Source organism: Pelophylax lessonae (genome assembly GCF_965119305.1).
Source record: "Pelophylax lessonae genome assembly, chromosome: 1".
Lineage (NCBI taxonomy): Eukaryota > Metazoa > Chordata > Amphibia > Anura > Ranidae > Pelophylax > Pelophylax lessonae.
Window position 1 is genome coordinate 331,027,492 of NC_138768.1, and position 17,818 is coordinate 331,045,309.

The 17,818-nt window shown below is 42.0% G+C and overlaps 1 protein-coding gene across 1 annotated transcript in view; it reads right to left on the reverse strand.

Moving 5' to 3' along the window:
- Window positions 1-327: 327 nt before the first annotated feature.
- Window positions 328-17,818, reverse strand: part of RNF212B (ring finger protein 212B) — a gene marked incomplete at both ends in the record, with an annotated part of 247,258 nt that continues 229,767 nt past the window's right edge. Inside the window, 3 exons of the mRNA XM_082243294.1 lie at window positions 328-400; window positions 14,451-14,494; window positions 15,928-15,989. Of these exons, the coding sequence (XP_082099420.1) occupies window positions 328-400; window positions 14,451-14,494; window positions 15,928-15,989 (179 nt within the window). The remainder of the gene's footprint in view (window positions 401-14,450; window positions 14,495-15,927; window positions 15,990-17,818) is intronic.

Here is a 17,818-nt window from a genome sequence, read left to right on the forward strand (position 1 = left end):
TTGGAAAACTATATCAAATGTGTTTTAATAGTTATTGATAGCTAAAGTCTGCGAAATAAGACAAACAATATTCAAGATAGTGACCTTATTTATACAATCAGTAATTTTTAAAGTTATATTACATAGATCCTCTTTTGCTATAAACACCTTTTTTTAAAAGGTCTTGATGTGTGCAGTTTTTAACATACATAGGTAAAATTTGTAAATGTTTATTTAAAATATTTTTATTTTAAAGCTGGGCTCACATACTTTTTTTAGTAAATCAGTCCAAAAGTTCCTTTGTATTTGGGAATATTTTCTTTAGATAGCTTTGCTTTTTTATTTTCTTTAAACTATCATGAAAGCTTTTGTTTTATAAAGTTTCTTTGTGTAGATTTTCATTGCATCAGTTTTCAGTGTCCTAAAATACAAAATAAATATGTCTAAATACACCACACACAATGCAACCGAATAAAAGCTTTTCAGAATCAACTTCTGAACTGACTGCTAGTGACTAAAAAAAATTCCACATATAATTTGATTTTTTTCTTGGATTTGATAATAAACATTTGCCAAACCACACAATCAGATGAAATGTTAACATAAATGTTATGTATGAGGCTACCTTCCTGCATTGCATATGTGTGAACCCAGGCTCAGGCTAGAACTCCAGCCTTATTTTTTTATTTTTTTTTTATGTGTGCGGTTAGAACACTTGCCAGGCTTTTATTGCTGTCTGTGTCACTACTGGAGTGTATTTTCCTTCATGTCCTTCCCTGGTGATGTTCTATGAGGCAGGGTATGTCCTCAGTAGATAAAGCAACTAAAACACCTTTTCTGGTTAGAATAGGGAAGGGATAGCGTGACTATCGTGACTGCTGCCTGTTTTCCTGAACAGGAGATTCCTGTCACAAGTGACAGCTGTCCCTAGCACTGGAAGTGAATGGACATTTCCTAAACCGTACCCAAACACCAAAAGAAAAACCTCCTCAATCGAATTTTTGCTAATTCTTGCTGAATTGCCTGAAACTCACTCAGTGGGTGGCCCTGTTGTGGTAATATGTGGATTGACATATATAATTTTGTTAAAGGAGCCAAGTGAAAAAATTGTCAACCAAACAATACCTGCATCCACTCGGATACAGTCATTGTTTTGGTATTCTGACGGCCAACACCTGGCTATCAGAATACAATAGCCTGCAGCAGAAGATTTATCCATCCACTGTTGGTGTGGATGGAGGAAAGCTGTTCGATTTCTTCTGTTCAGCCCCAGGCTAAAAGAAAAAAAAAAGTATAAATGCATGTCAAAAAAAAAATGGCAATTTTTTTTTTCTTTTAGCTTAAGTTGTGCTTTCCTTTTTACTTCAAACCTGACATACCAGTCTCTCAACCTCAACAAAATCAAACAGCATCTTCTAATGATGTCAACGAATGGCAATTTAAAGCTTAATTTATTAAAAGGTTGTATTATCATGTCATAATTGATGAACATTTGGCCAATTATCCAGTATCAGTACTGACACTACTATATTTATAGCTTACCTATACTCCAGTGGCTGCCCCGGGTGCTGTGGTTTCATATGAGGGGGGGTGCGCTATGTGGAAAAATCCTCTAAAAGCTGACAGGAGTAATGACAGCAGCATCACTACTCCTCTCGTCTTACTGCAGAAAGTGACAAGCGGAATTGGGAGAGCAGAAGAGAGACGGGAGGAGGTAAAGGCTGTGCTCTCTCTCACCTCCAGCTCCTCCTGCCAATGCAGTGCTTGTGTTTCTAGACTGCCAACTGCCAAATCGGGACCGTGCAGGGTTTGCTCACCTGCCCCGATCTCCTCCCAGCCAACCAGCAGGTAAGAAAACTCTGTAAAGTCACGATCAGTAGTGTTCCTCAGCCGTGATCTCATACTTCTGCAACAGTGGCATGTCCCCTTTGCCGGTTGCTTATCAAAACTGGTAAAATCCTGCCCTAGGCTCTTCCTAAACTGTGATCTCAAAATGAGGAGGAGCCTAGGAGGATCACACAGCCATCTGCCGTGCTGTATCTAAAGCCTGTGTGTTGAAAGGAGGGGGGAATTGCACTGGGGACGTGGAGGGGTATATGCTAGGAAGGGGGTTTGTGGGGGGGGGGGAGAATTGTGCAAGGAAGGACATTTTATGAGGGTATTTGTTTTAGGAAGCGAAACGATTTGCGCTAGTAGAGATGACTGGGGGGGATTTGTGCTGAGGCAGAGGATTTGTGCTCATGGGGAACTTTTTTTTTTGGGGGGGGGGGGGTTGTGCTAGTAAGGATGATTGAGAGGGATTTGTGCTAGGAGGGGAAATTGGGGAGGGGGGATTTGTGCTGGAGGGGAGTATTTCTGCTCAGAGGTGAAATTTTAGGGGTAGAGGATTTGTGCTAGGATGGATAGTTTTTGAGGGGGGAAGATTTGCACTGGGAGGAAGAGGATTTGAGCTTGGAAATGGGATGGGGGCCAAATATTTGTGCTGGGAGGAGGGATTTCATCAACAGGGAGATTAGCACTGGGAGGAGGAAACATTTTGTTTTGCTTGGGGAGAACTTTGGCTTGCAAAGGGAATATATGCTTAGGGGTTAGCTTGCAGATTAGTGTTTGTATGTTCAAAGCTAAAATAAAATTAATCATAAAACCATATGACGATGGGTGCCACTACGAACCCGGTATCGGACAGTGGCTTGACGTCAGCACTTGTGTCTCCTCCCTGGGGTGGCTTTTAACACACAATACCAATAAATACTATATGGAGAATTCATCTGGCTCCCAGTGAGCTTTATTTACCACAGCTACATCTGATTAGTGAGAGTTGCTGAACAGCCTTCCCCACAACAGATGGTGAATCTACACTGAGTGTGTGTTTGCTGCTGTAATGGCAGCCAGCTTTTCTGGTGAGTGTCCAAATTACCACTAACTTTTTATGCACATCTTTGAACTGAACTTCGTGCTCTGACCAATGGGTTTATTTTGCAGATTTTTATTAAGGGACTGCATTTAAATCTATATTTTTCGCTATATTGTTTTTTTTTATTGTTGATTTTCATTTAAGACTGGCTATATGGATATATATATATATATATATATATATATATATATATATATATATATATATATACACATATACAGTCAGGCCAATAAATATTGGGACATCAACACAATTCTAATCTTTTTGGCTCTATACACCACCACAATGGATTTGAAATGAAACAGCTTTAATTTGAGGGTATTTACATCCAAATCAGATGAAAGGTGTAGAAATTACAAAAGTTTGTATATGTGCCTACCACTTTTTAAGGGGCCAAAAGTAATGGGACAATTGGCTGCTCAACTGTTCCATGGCCAGGTGCGTGTTATTCCCTCATTGTCCCATTTACAAGGAGCAGATAAAAGGTCCAGAGTTCATTTCAAGTGTGCTATTTGCATTTGGAATCTGTTGCTGTCAACTCTCAATATGAGATCCAAAGAGCTGTCACTATCAGTGAAGCAAGCCATCATTAGGCTAAAAAACAAAACAAACCCATCAGAGAGATAGCAAAAACATTAGGTGTGGCCAAATCAACTGTTTGGAACATCCTTAAAAAGGAAGAATGCACCAGTGAGCTCAGCAACACCAAAAGACCCGTAAGACCATGGAAAACAACTGTGGTGGATGACCGAAGAATTCTTTCCCTGATGAAGAAAACACCCTTCACAACAGTTGGCCAGATCAAGAATACTCTCCAGGAAGTAGGTGTATGTGTGTCAAAGTCAACAATCAAGAGAAGACTTCACCAGAGTGAATAAAGAGGGTTCACCACAAGATGTAAACCATTGGTGAGCCTCAAAAACAGGAAGGCCAGATTAGAGTTTGCCAAACAACCTCTAAAAAAGCCTTCACAGTTCTGGAACAACATCCTATGGACAGATGAGACCAAGATCAACTTGTACCAGAGTAATGGAAAGGGAATAGTATGGAGAAGGAAAGGAACTGCTCATGATCCAAAGCATACACCTCATCAGTGAAGCATGGTGGTGTTAGTGTCATGGTGTGGGCATATATGGCTGCCAATAGAACTGGTTATCTTGTATCTATTGATGATGTGACTGCTGACAAAAGCAGCAGGATGAATTCTGAAGTGTTTCGGGCAATATTATCTGCTCATATTAAGCCAAATGCTTCAGAACTCATTGGACGGCGCTTCACAGTGCAGATGGACAATGACCCGAAGCATACTGCGAAAGCAACCAAAGAGTTTTTTAAGGGAAAGAAGTCAAATGTTATGCAATGGCCAAGTCAATCACCTGACCTGAATCCGATTGAGCATGCATTTCACTTGCTGAAGACAAAACTGAAGGGAAAATGCCCCAAGAACAAGCAGGAACTGAAGACCGTTACAGTAGAGGCCTGGCAGAGCGTCACCAGGGATGAAACCCAGCGTCTGGTGATGTCTATGCATTCCAGACTTCAGGCTGTAATAGACTGCAAAGGATTTGCAACCAAGTATTAGAAAGTTAAAGTTTGATTTATGATTGTTAATCTGTCCCATTACTTTTGGTCCCTTTAAAAAGTGGGAGGCACATATACAAACTGTTGTAATTCCTACACTGTTTACCTGATTTGGATGTAAATACCCTCAAATTAAAGATGAAAGTCTGCAGTTAAAGCACATCGTGTTTGTTTTATTTCAAATCCATTGTGGTGGTGTATAGAGCCAAAAAGATTAGAACTGTGTAGATGTCCCAATATTTATGGACCTGACTGTATATATACAGTATCTCACAAAAGTGAGTACACCCATCACATTTTTGTAAATATTTTATTATAACTTTTCATGTGACACAACTGAAGAAATTACACTTAGCTACAATGTAATGTAATGAGTGTACAGCTTGTATGACAGTGTAAATTTGCTGTCCCCTCAAAATAACTTAACACACAACCATAAATGTCTAAACTTCTGGCAACAAAAGTGAGTACACCGCTAAGTGAAAATGTCCAAATTGGGCCCAAAGTGTCAATATTTTGTGTGGCCACCATTATTTTCCAGCCCTGCCTTAACCCTCTTGGGCATGGAGTTCACCAGAGCTTCACAGGGTGCCACTGGAATCCTCTTCCACTCCTCCATGACGACATAACGGAGCTGGTAGATGTTGGAGACCTTGTGCTCCTCCACCTTCCATTTTTAGGATGCCCCACAGATGCTCAATAGGGTTTAGGTTTGGAGACATGCTTGGCCAGTCCATTACCTTTACCCTCAGCTTCTTTAGCAAGGCAGTTGTCGTTTTGTGTTTGGGGTCATTATCATGTTGGAATACTGCCCTGCGGCCCAGTCTCCTGAAGGGAGGGGATCATGCTCTGCTTCAGTATGTCACAGTACATGTTGGCATTCATGGTTCCCTCAATGAACTGTAGCTCCCCAGTGAGGGAAGCACTCATGCAGCCCCAGACCATGACACTCCCACCACCATGCTTGACTGTAGGCAAGACACACTTGTCTTTGTACTCCTCACTTGGTTTCCGCCACATGCTTGCAGTGGCGGCCGGTGCGTTAGGGGCGCCGCCCCCCCCCCCCATCCATGCGTCTGGCCCCCTAATCTACATGCGGGCGCCAGATGCATGGAGTTCAATGGGGCTTTTTTTTAACATCACCTGATTAGAGCCAGAGGCTCTAATAGGCTTCAGCAAGGGGTGGACCCGGGGCGCAGAGCAGTGCGTCCCGAGCCCACCCATTGCGTGACAATAGCGAATGAAAATTCGCTATTGTCACAAGGATCCTCCTCCTGGCCAATGGCATGAGGTTTGCCTTTCGGCCAATCAGGAAGCCCGAGCCCGCTTCCTGATTGGCCAAAAGGCAAACCTCATGCCATTGGCCGAGAAGGAGGCGGGAAGACAGGACTCGGAGACGCAGGGACCGGAATGAAGCCGCTGCTACAGGTAAGTGTATCGGGGGGAGGGCATCCTTTGCAAGACACGGTCAGCGCCGCTGGAGTGGACAGTTAGAAGGGATGCATTGGGATCTGTGACTTGGTGCCGTTGAGGATCGTGTGTGTGTATGGTGGGAACAGAAGCTCTAACTAGTGGATGACAAAGTGAAGAGGGAGCAAAGAGGTTCTGCAGTAGTGCCACTTCTGTCTTTGCCACATCTGTAACCCAACCTAAAGTGAACCTGTAAAAGATTGGCTGCAGAAGCTCTAACTATTGCCAGTTTGCTGCTGTATGTTGGAATTCTGTGCCCTTGTACCTTTGCTGATGTGAAAAAAAAACTACTGTGAGCAGGGAGCCAGAGTGCAGGGCTCCGAAGAGACAGGGACAGAGGCACTAGCTGCTTGGACTTGTGTTTTTAATAGAGACGCTCTTTCGGTTTGCTACCACTAGGGACTAGAATGTGCTGTTGTGGGACTTCATGGCCCGGAATGTCCACAGGGACCAGAAGTTGACTGTGGAGAGAGGTGAGACCTATGTACAAAGGCCCCACCAGAGACTTGAAATTAGAGACCCCTGAGCTGCTGTTCCAGATGTGAGATATAGAGAAACTGCAGATGAAGTGCAGTAAAATATTGCAGCAGAGATTTAGTGAAAGAATGTAGCTGGAGTCCAATGAGAGGCTGTGGTTCAAGATTTGTGGTTGTGCTGTCCATATTCATGGTTCCAGACCAGCTGATATCAGGGAGGAGTTTTAATCCACTGTGTTGCAGACTGGACCAACAACCCATGCAGGCTGCTAAGGAGAGAGGGGAGGATGGACTTGAAGCAAGCAGGTGTGTGGGAAAGAGACTGAGCTGGTGCTTCACCTGCTGGATGAATGAATCCCTGCCATAGCTAACCACACTCAAGTGAGAAGTCAGAGAAGTAAAGAGACTGAGAGCCCTCTCCCTAGGGGGGTGTGATTTGGTTTCCTGGCAAAATCAGTGGGATAGAGGGATGGGGATCTACATATTCTGATCTGCACGGCTGGCTATGTGAGGTCTCTGCATTGAAGGGGGCACGCTGGTCACTGTTTTGGAAGGGGCATGCTGATCTCTGTGCATTGAAAGGGGGCACGCTGGTCACTGTGCATTGAAAGGGGGCACGATGTGGTTACTCTGCATTGAAGGGGGCACGATGGTCACTCTGCATTGAAGGGGGCACACTATACCTTGATTACTGAAGGCCCCTTTCACACTTTTGTGACCTCAAAGTCACGCAATTTTTTACAGCATTTTTTGCCGCAAAACAATGCCTACCGGTATTAAATTTTACTGTTTGCGCCCCCCCCAAAAAATTTTGAGCACCAGCCACCACTGCATGCTTGACACCATTTGAACCAAATACGTTTATCTTGGTCTCATTAGACCACAGGACATGGTTCCAGTAATCCATGTCCTTAGTCTGCTTGTCTTCAGAAAACTGCGGGCTTTCTTCTTATGCATCATCTTTAGAAGAGGCTTCCTTCTGGGACGACAGCCAGGCAGACCAATTTGATGCAGCGTGCAGGGTATAGTCTGAGCACTGACAGGCTGACCCCCCATCCCTTCAACCTCTGCAGCAATGCTGGCAGCACTCTTACATCTTTTTCCCAAAGACAACCCCTGGATATGACGCTGAGCACGTCCACTCAACTTCTTTGGTCAACCATGGCGAGGCCTGTTCTGAGTGGAACCTGTCCTGTTAAACCGCTGTATGTTCTTTCATTCAGTTTTAGGGTCTTGGAAATCTTCTTATAGCCTAGGCCATCTTTATGTAGAGCAACAATTTTTTTTTTTCAGATCCTCAGAGAGTTCTTTGCAATGAGGTGCCATGTTGAACTTCCAGTGACCAGTATGAGAGAGTGAGAGCGATAATACCAAATTTAACACACCTGCTCCCTATTCACGCCTGAGACCTTGTAACACGAATGAGTCACATGACACCGGGGAGGGAAGATGGCTAATTGAGCCCAATTTGGACATTTTCACTTAGGGGTGTACTCACTTTTGTTGCCAGCAGTTTAGAAATTAATGGCTGTGTGTTGAGTTATTTTGAGGGGAGAGCAAATTTACACAGTTATACAAGCTGTACACTCACTACTTTACATTGTAGCAAAGTGTAATTTCTTCAGTTGTGTCACATGAAAAGTTATAATAAAATATTTACAAAAATGTGAGGGGTGTACTCACTTCTGTGAGATACTGTGTGTGTATACACACACATTTTTTTTTTTCTCACTTTAGCACTTTTTTGGGTTTATTTCAATGTGTTCGTTACACGCTTTTTCCTAAAGCTAAGTGAATAGGCCTTGAATTGATTTTAATCACAAGTGTGTAACTAGCCACGATAGCTATTGCTGGGCAATTGTTTTCATTAGCTTTTACTGAAAAAAATGTAGTTTGTAAGACCGTTGTGCAAATATGGTGTGATAAAAATTATTGCAACAATCTCCATTTTATTTTCTAGGGTCTCTGCTAAAAATATATATATATAATGTTTGGGGATTCTAAGTAATTATATAGCAAAAAAAATAGATTTTAACATGAAAAACAACAAGTGTCAGAAAAAGACGCGGTCTAGAAGTGGTTACAATCGAAAGAAATCTGTGTAAAAGATCAAAAATCAGAAAATGAAGCAGCCACTAAACAATTGTAATACAAATCTTTACAGTAAATATATCAAAAGGCTATTTTATGCTTTATGCTCTTTATTTTGTCGCTATGGTGCATTATTTTAATAAAACAGGGTTTTTCTTTCTTCACAATGGATCTGTATCTGTTTTTATTTGGGTGGTGACATTACATGGTAGATGAGAGGATCCCAGTGGAGGACAAGTTGTAGATCGTGACACCAGGTGATATAGTTTAGTTCAGTGCTGTCTGACCATTTAAAATATACTGCTCAAAAAAATTAAAAGAACACTTTTTAATCCGAGTATAGCATCAAGTCAATTAAACTCCTGGGATATGGATCTGGTCAGTTAGATAGCAGAGGGGGTTCTTAATCAGTTTCAGCTGCTTTGGTGTTAATTAAATTACTGTTGCTCTAGATGGGCAACAATGAGACTACCTCCAAACCAGGAATGGTTTTAAAGGTGAAGGCCACTGACTTTTTTTTCCTTTACTCATCTTTTCTGACTGTTTTTTACTACTTTTGCATTTGACTAGGGTCAAGGTCACTACTGGTAGCATGAGGGGATACCTGGACCCTGTAGAGGTTGCACAGGCAGTCCAACTCCTCCAGGATGGCACGTATTGATCAATACCTGCCATTGCCAGACGGTTTGCTGTGTCTCCCAGCACAGTCTCAAGAGCATGGAGGAGATTCCAGGAGACATGCAGTTACTCTAGGAGAGATGGACAGGGCCGTAGAAGGTCCTTAACCCATCAGCAGGACCAGTATCTGCTCCTTTGTGCAAGGAGGAACAGGATGAGCACTGCCAGAGCCCTACAAAATGACCTCCAGCAGGCCACTGGTGTGTATGTCTCTGACCAAACAATCAGAAACCAACTTTACGAGGGTGGCCTGAGGGCCCGACATCCTCTAGTGGGTCCTGTGCTCACTGCCCGGCACTGTGGAGCTCGATTGGCATTTGCCATTGAATACCAGAATTGGCAGGTCCGCCACTGGCACCCTCTGCTTTTCACAGATGAGAGCAGGTTCACCCTGAGCACATGTGACAGATGTGAAAGGGTCTGGAGAAGCCGTGGAGAACGTTATGCTGCCTGTAACATCATTCAGCATGATCGGCTTGGTAGTGTGTCAGTGATGGTTTGGGGAGGCATATCCATGAAGGGACGCACAGAGCTCTACAGGCTAGACAATGGCACCCTGACTGCCATTAGGTGTCGTGATAAAATCCATGGACCTTTTGTCAGACCCTACGCTGGTGCAGTGGGTCTTGGGTTCCTCCTGGTGCACAACAATGCCACATGTGGTGAGAGTATGGAGCCAGTTCCTGGAGGATAAAGGAATTTATACCATTGAATGGTCCCCACGCTTGGCTGACCTAAACCCAATAGAAAACACTTCTGAAACATTGTGTTTCGGCCCATCTGATGCTGCCAGGTTGCACCTCAGTCTGTTCAGGAGCTCAGCGATGCCCTGGTCCAGATCTGAGAGGAAATACCCCAGGACACCATCCATCATCCCATTAGAAGCACGCCTTGACGTTGTCAGAGATGCATACAAGCACTTGGGGGCCATACAAACTACTGAGTACCATTTTGAGTTGCTGCAATGAAATTTAAGCAAACAGGACTAGCCCGCTGCATCATTTTTTCACTTAGATTTTTGGGGTGTCTTTAAATTCAGCCCTCTGTAAATTTATAATTTTCATTTCCATCAAACTATGTGGCATCCTTTCCTTCCTAACACACTACACAGTCCACATCAGTATATCCAGCAAGATATTTTTCTTCATTGAGATCTGCTGGTTTTCAAAGTGTTCCTTTCATTTTTTTTTTTGTGCTGTGTATAATGGTCCATTGGATCTGCTAAGAGGCCTCCCTGCGTGGTGTCACAGGGTGGTGGAAACACTTTTTTATTCTTAACAGGAAGTGTGAGGACATTTTTATTCAAATGCATGGACTTTCACTTAAGAATTACTACTAATCACAATATTTTTGAATTCATGGACTTTGCACTTGTGCTTTATTCATTTGTTGTAGGGATGCACTCAATTCCTGTTTTTGAAGAGCAAGTACGAATAACCGATACCTGTACTCAATTACTGATACCTTACTGAGTAAGTACTCTCAAATCGCACTGCAAAGAATCACATGCCATTTGAACAGGAATGTGGTGCAATTCATGTCCGCATCACATGCGGTTTCCCATACCGATCCTGTGTGAACCCAGGCTGAAGTCATTATGACAAGTCTGGGTTCACACAGGAACAGTGCGGGAAACTGCATGTGATTCAGACAAAAATCCCACTGCATTCCTGTTCAAATCGCATGCCATTATTTGCAGTGTGATTTGAGCCCATTCATTTGTTATGGGCTCAAATTGCACAGCAAAGATATCGGTTTTAGGTATCGGAGCATTTGCAGGAGTACAAGTACTCCTGCAAATGCTTCAGATCAGCACTGTTACCGATATCGCTACTGGTGCAACCCTAATTTATTGTATTAACTTTATTGCACTTTAATTGGTTTATGAGTTAACATTTTTTGGATATGTAGTGCTGCCTTTTGAAAAACATACTGTTTAGCAATTTATATCAGTTATTAGCTTCAAGCTTAGCTTTATACTTTGAAATTGCAGTGGAAATCAAACAATGCCAATGTAATGTATATGTAGTGCTGCCTTTTGAAAAACTTACTGTTTAGCAATTTATATCAGTTATTAACTTCAAGCTTAGCTTTATACTTTGAAATTGCAGTGGAAATCAAATAATGCCAATGTAATTCCAGTCAAATGCATTTTAGATTGAGTTCTACTCCAGGAATCTTAACATTTGGAAGGTTTCAGAATTATCTAAAAATTGCAAAGTGTATGATTAACATAAGGGGTAATATTTGCCTACGTCCGTGTTGCAGGACTAGGTCCAGCTTGTAAAAAGCACTAGGACAGTGCATCTCATTGCAAAATATCTTTGAAAGAAGGGGGAAGTACTATGGCCATCCACTTCAGTTCAAATTCTAAACTCTGACCTTCTGCCTGTAAAAATGGGAGAGCTGGCTTATCTTTGCTCAACAAATAAGACAATACTAACATTTTACATGGAATTACTGAAAAAAACCACACACCTACTTTGTGGAAGCTGTGTGCTCCTCCTAATGCGCTGGTTGTAAATTTTAACTGAAAAAAAAAAAAAAAAAAAACGATTGCATTGGTTTTACACCTGCTGCTACTACTTATACTAAAATACAACAGCAGATCAACACTACTCAAATATACATTTGTGCATCCTTTGCAATGCCCTATACAGCTGAGGATATCACAATAGAATAAATTCACAAAGCCACATCATTTACATGCCTTCATTCTTTTTTTTTTTTTTTTAATTCAATAGATTTCACATAAAAAGTTAAAATCACAAAAATACACACTGGTGTAGAACGACTATTTTACACATAAAATTAACATGTGACGTGAAAAGGCTTCTACTTCTCACAAATCAGTATTTTATGTCAAAAATAGTTAATAGACTCCTTATACAAACACATTAAACAATTGGCAGAAACAATTGATTTTTTTAGAAGCAAAAACCATGCATGAAAAAATGCAAAAAAAGGAAAATAAAACTAAAAAGTGAAAACTTCAAAATTCAGTGAACTAAAAAAAAAAATGCCTAATTGATAAATAACGAGAGAGCAAATACTGTACAGTAAGCTTTTTGGAATTTATACCAATACCTCTTACATCCTGATCTGTATCTAATATGGAGGGATTAACCCCTTCACACCTAAGTAAAATAAATCTTTACACCGAAGCACATATTTGCAACTTTGACATGTGTTAGTAAAACCGTACATATCATTACAACTATTTTGTACATCCAGGTGAATTATACCTTGTTTTTTCAGGACAAATTGGGCCTTTATTTGGTGCTCAATGGTTATGGATATATCATTATTATTTTTTTTTTTTTCAATTTAGCTGTATTTCTTATTACTACTATACCTACCACCAAAAAACAACCCAAAATTTCAGCAATATTACATATGTGTACGTCATTTGTTGTTTGTACCAATAGTACAGCCCAGAAACAGTGTGCATTTTGCTTTTTTTTTTTTTTGTCCCACCTAAAACAAATTATTAAAAAAAAAAAATAAATCCTGCTGAAAATATACTGACTTTGACCCTTACTTGACCCAAACACAAACACTAATCCTGGGTACTGACCTAGCTCAAACCTTGATCTAGGTATTTTTTCTCTTAATATTCTTTTTTTTTTTTTTTTTTTTTTGTACACACACTTTTTTATTTCTGCAAGGAGAGACAAAGATACAATGTATTTACAGAGAGAAAAACACAGGGGCGAGCTTTAGTGTCGGTTCACACTATGGCGATCTGACTTAGGGGGCGACCTGTGAAGTCGTGTGCACCGCGACTTCGGCGCGACTTGCGCGGACTTCATAAAATTAATGTCTATGCAAGTCGCTCCAGGTCGCCCCGAATTAGTACAGGACCCTTTTTCTAAGTCTGAGCGACTTGTGTTGCTCCTATTAGAACCGTTCCTGTACCACACAATGGACCGTGATGGTGCACGACTTGTCAGGCTGACCAAGTCGCCTGACAAGTCGTACTAGTGTAAACCGGCACTTACGGTCACCGATTAGTGCCGGATCACATTTATGCAATGCGGGAACGCTGCGAATATACAGCGTGTTCCTGCATCGCATCCGCACAACAGGCAGTTCACACTGCCATATGCGATACGCTGGGGGTGTCAATTCAAAGTTAACGACACCCCTAGACCAGATCGCATATCGCAGTGCGATCTGAAAGTTCGCACAGAATCGGATCGCACTAGTGTGAACCACCATGCGATCCGATTCTGCTGTGGACCAAAAAAAGGGTCCTTTGCGTGTTTCAGTGCGATTGCGGTGCGAATTCAGCCATACAAACTGTATGGCTGAATTTGCACCGCACAGATATCGCATGTAATTTTAGGAGCAATGCGCTCCGAATTACATGCGATCTCTGTGATCGCACAAATGTGAACCGGCACTTACTGTGGTAGCTGATTAGAGGCTACCATAGTGATCAGGTGACCTGGAATCAGAAGTCCTGGGTCCTGTTCGTTAGTACGAGGCCCGGGGTTCCCAGCACAAAGGGGATATGCAAATTTGCAGCCCCACAGCAAAAAACCCAGTGCATTTGGGTTGCATATTTGTGTTACGTTGGCGTCAATGGGTTACATTTCTTTTTTTGTAACTGAATACATTGTGTCTTTGTCGCGGGATATGTTCGGGGATGTGATCTGCCCCCATCAGCAGACACAATTATTTGTAACCCCCCACCCCCTTTATACTGGTTGTTACTTGTATATAAATTCTGCTACAGAAAAGAATACAAGAGAGCATAAGGATAATGTAAGGTCAAGCCATCCTGCAAGGAAACAAAAGGCCCATATGACCCTCTGAAACTTGAAAAACTTTGCAAGGATTGTAAAACCAAAGCAGCCTCTTCAATGTTAGTTAGAAAACCATCAGCTTTCAAGCTCCTAAAACCTTTCTAAACCTTATAAAATGTTAGCGCTAATATAAAATCCTTTTTTAAGTCTTTGGTTTCCACATGAGAGGTCTTTAGGTGCCTTTTGCAAGTTTGGGGCACTCATACATTGTACCATAAGATGCAACAGGGCAACCAGCAGACGCAGCTTGAAAGTTGGCATGCTCCCAATGTAATCAGTGTTCTATACAGTATGTCCCAAGCTTGGTACTTCAATAGATTAGAGTAAGATCCCACTTTACATAGGTTTTTGGACATAGCATGTGGTTTTCATGTACATTTGCATTTTGCAAATGTATTTAAAGTTGCTCACAACCATATACTGAATTGCTGTACTGCAAAAAATGCTTACATTCTTGAGCTGTGTGGTCCTGGTGTCCTGGGGGTAAATCTTAGCTGCAAAAAAAATGTCACCAGCTTTAATATTCCTGCTTTTATTACCTGGGATAAAATGCAATATCATAACAGCATTACTAAATGGATGTGTTTTCTAATTTGAAGCTATATAATAATGTGGAGAAACTTGGCTTCTTACATTCTGATCTGTGGCATACAGCTAATATGGTAGGGACCCTGATCCAAATTTGAATGGGCCTCCCTTCTGTTTTAACACTTTACTGCTCTGTAGTGAACCTTAAGGCCTGATACACATAGGTGCGGATGGGGGTTCGTACCTTGGGTCCGGTGTGTGTCTGTTCACTGGTTCAGGTGCAATCCAGGTCCGAATTTTTGCCTGATTTAGCAACTTAAACCAGACCCAAACATGCATAGGACCCTTTTGCAGCCGCCCCAGGCCTGTGTGAACCGGCTCAATTGAAAAGCTAGCCTAAAGAGAATCCTCTACTTTGCCAATTCAGAGCAAAGTATTTTCTTTTCTTTAAAGAAAAAAAGACTCTAAAGATTCTTTAGAGTTTCTTTAAAGCCTACTCCCTGGCCCACATATATTCAGCAGTGTGTACTGCAACTTCTCCTATCACAGTCACTGCAAAATACTCTTCCAGTTGCTTCCAGGTATGAGGATGATGTGACCTCCATCGATTATGCAGTGCTTAGGCACAGCAGGCAATTTCCAGGCACAGATATTGTCACATGATTGAGGGGGTAACATCATGAACCCATGTAGTCTCCAAAACCATCTAACGCAGCTTATAATAAATATTTTGTGGCAGCTGCAATGGAAGAAGGAGTCACAGAAGAGGTGTGTACAGTATATAAGTGGGTTTTTAAGCAAACAATTTAATTTTGCCCTGTATAGACAAAGTGAAAGAATCCTGTTTAAGGTTTGCTACAGTGAGAGGCGAATATGTCAAGCAGACAGGTTCTGAATACCTAAAAGCAGTCCTGTGCAGACACATTACAGGGCTAGCGAAATGGCTTCCTTCTGAACCTCAAGCACTTGGTTGACTGACAGCGCAGCTTCAGCTCAAATGACTAAGCTTATGGGAAGCAGGGAGAAATTATCACTGTGCTTTGCAACAACTTGTGAACACGTTACATTTCAACATAACATGGGCAAAAGAAAGCCTAAGGAAAAAAAAAAAAAACTACAAGCTACATGTAAATTGTCGACTACCATAGCTATAAGCATACATTATAAATGTTTAATAGAAGCACATCTCAACAGCAATTTCAAAGGAGGTATGTGCATAAAAAGACAAGACACTAACTGTGTTTGGGCTTTAACAACTAAAGTGTGAGCGAAAAAAGAGCCACCAGTGGCAGCAACCATTGCTGTGTTCTTTGTGAAAATGTTTTAAATTTTAAATATTGTAAAATATGTATATAAAAAATGAGTTTTAATGCCAAATTTCACAGTGAATCACACATACCTGAAGGGCCCTAAGACGGTCAGTGTTGTTACACGGGGTAACACAGGCTTCTCTTGGGCCACCTAAAGATTTCAGAAAACACTTATTGCATCCTTATGAGAATCAACCATATTTACAGCTGAACTCTAGGCTAACAGCTAAAAACAGTGGAAATAGAAGAGCCGTTTTACCTGCCAAAGGATTTGCATTTCTATTTATCAAATCCTGTGAGTTCCACGCAGTTCTGCCCCAAAACACAGGACCTGATCTTTCTCTGCTGCAATTTCACTTTCACTTACTGGTCCCTGGGACTAGGCAATTAAATTCAAGCAGCACACATAACCTGTACTGTCACTCTGCTCCCTCCGAATATCAGAATGCATCTTGCATTGCAGCAAACCTAAATGGTATATCTTTTCATGTGAAAACACTGAAGAAATTACACTTTGCAACAATGTTAAGTAGTGAGTGCACAGCTTGTATAACAGTGTAAATTTGCTATCCCCTCAAAATAACTTGACACACAGCCAATAGTGTTTAAACTGCTGGCAACAAAAGTGAGTACACAACTTAGTCAAAATGTCCAAATTGGGCTAAATTAGCCATTTTCCCACCCCGGTGTCATGTGACTCGTTAGTGTTACAAGGTCTTAGGTGTGAATGGGGAGCAGGTGTGTTAAACTTGGTGTTATCACTCTCACTCTCCTATACTGGTCACTGGAAGTTCAACATGGCACCTCACGGCAAATGAACTCTGAGGATCTGAAAAAAAAATTGTTGCGCTACATAAAGATGGCCTAGGCTATAAGAAGATTGCCAAGACCCTGAAACTGAGCTGAAGTATGGTGGCCAAGATCATACAGCGGTTTAACAGGACAGGTTCCACTCAGAACAGGCCTTGCTATGGTCCACCAAAGAGGTTAAGTGCACGTCCTCAGTGTCATATCCAGAGGTTGTCTTTGGGACTTAAATATATGGGTGCTGCCAGCATTGTTGCAGAGGTTGAAGGGGTGGGGGAGTCAGTCTGTCAGTGCTTAGACCATACGCCGCACACTGCATCAAATTGGTCTGCATGGCTGTCGTCCCAGAAGGAAACCTCTTCTAAAGATGATGCACAAGAAAGCCCGCAAAAAGTTTGCTGAAGACAAGCAAACTAAGGACATGGATTAGTGGAACCATGTCCTGTGGTCTGATGAGACCAAGATAAACTTATTTGGTTCAGATGGTGTCAAGCATGTGTAGCGGCAACCAGGTTAGGAGTACAAAGACAAGTGTGTCTGGCCTACAGTAAAGCATGGTTATGGGAATGTCATGGTCTGGGGCTGCATAAGTGCTGCCGGCACTGGGGAGCTGCAGTTCATGGAGGGAACCATGAATGCCCACATGTACTGAGACATACTGAAGCAGAGCATGATCCCCTCCCTTCAGAGATTGGGCCACAGGGCAGTATTCCAACATAACGACTCCAAACACACCTCCAAGACAACCATTGCCTTGCTAAAGAAGCTGAGGGTAAAGGTGATGGACTGGCCAAGCATGTCTCCAGACCTAAACCCAATTGAGCATCTGTGGGGCATCCTCAAACGGAAGATGAAGGAGCACAAGGTCTCTAACATCTACCAGCCCTGTGATGTCGTCATGGAGGAGTGGAAGAGGACTCCAGTGGTAACCTGTGAAGCTCTGGTGAACTCCATGCCCAAGAGAGTTAAGCAGTGCTGGAAACTAATGATGGCTATACAAAATATTGACACTTTGGGCCCAATCTGGACATTTTGACTTAGGGGGGGGAGTACTCACTTTTGTTTTCAGCGGTTTAGACATTAATGGCTATGTGTTGAGTTATTTTGGGGGACAGCAAATTTACACTGTTATTCAAGCTGTACACTCACTACTTTACATTGTAGCAAAGTGTC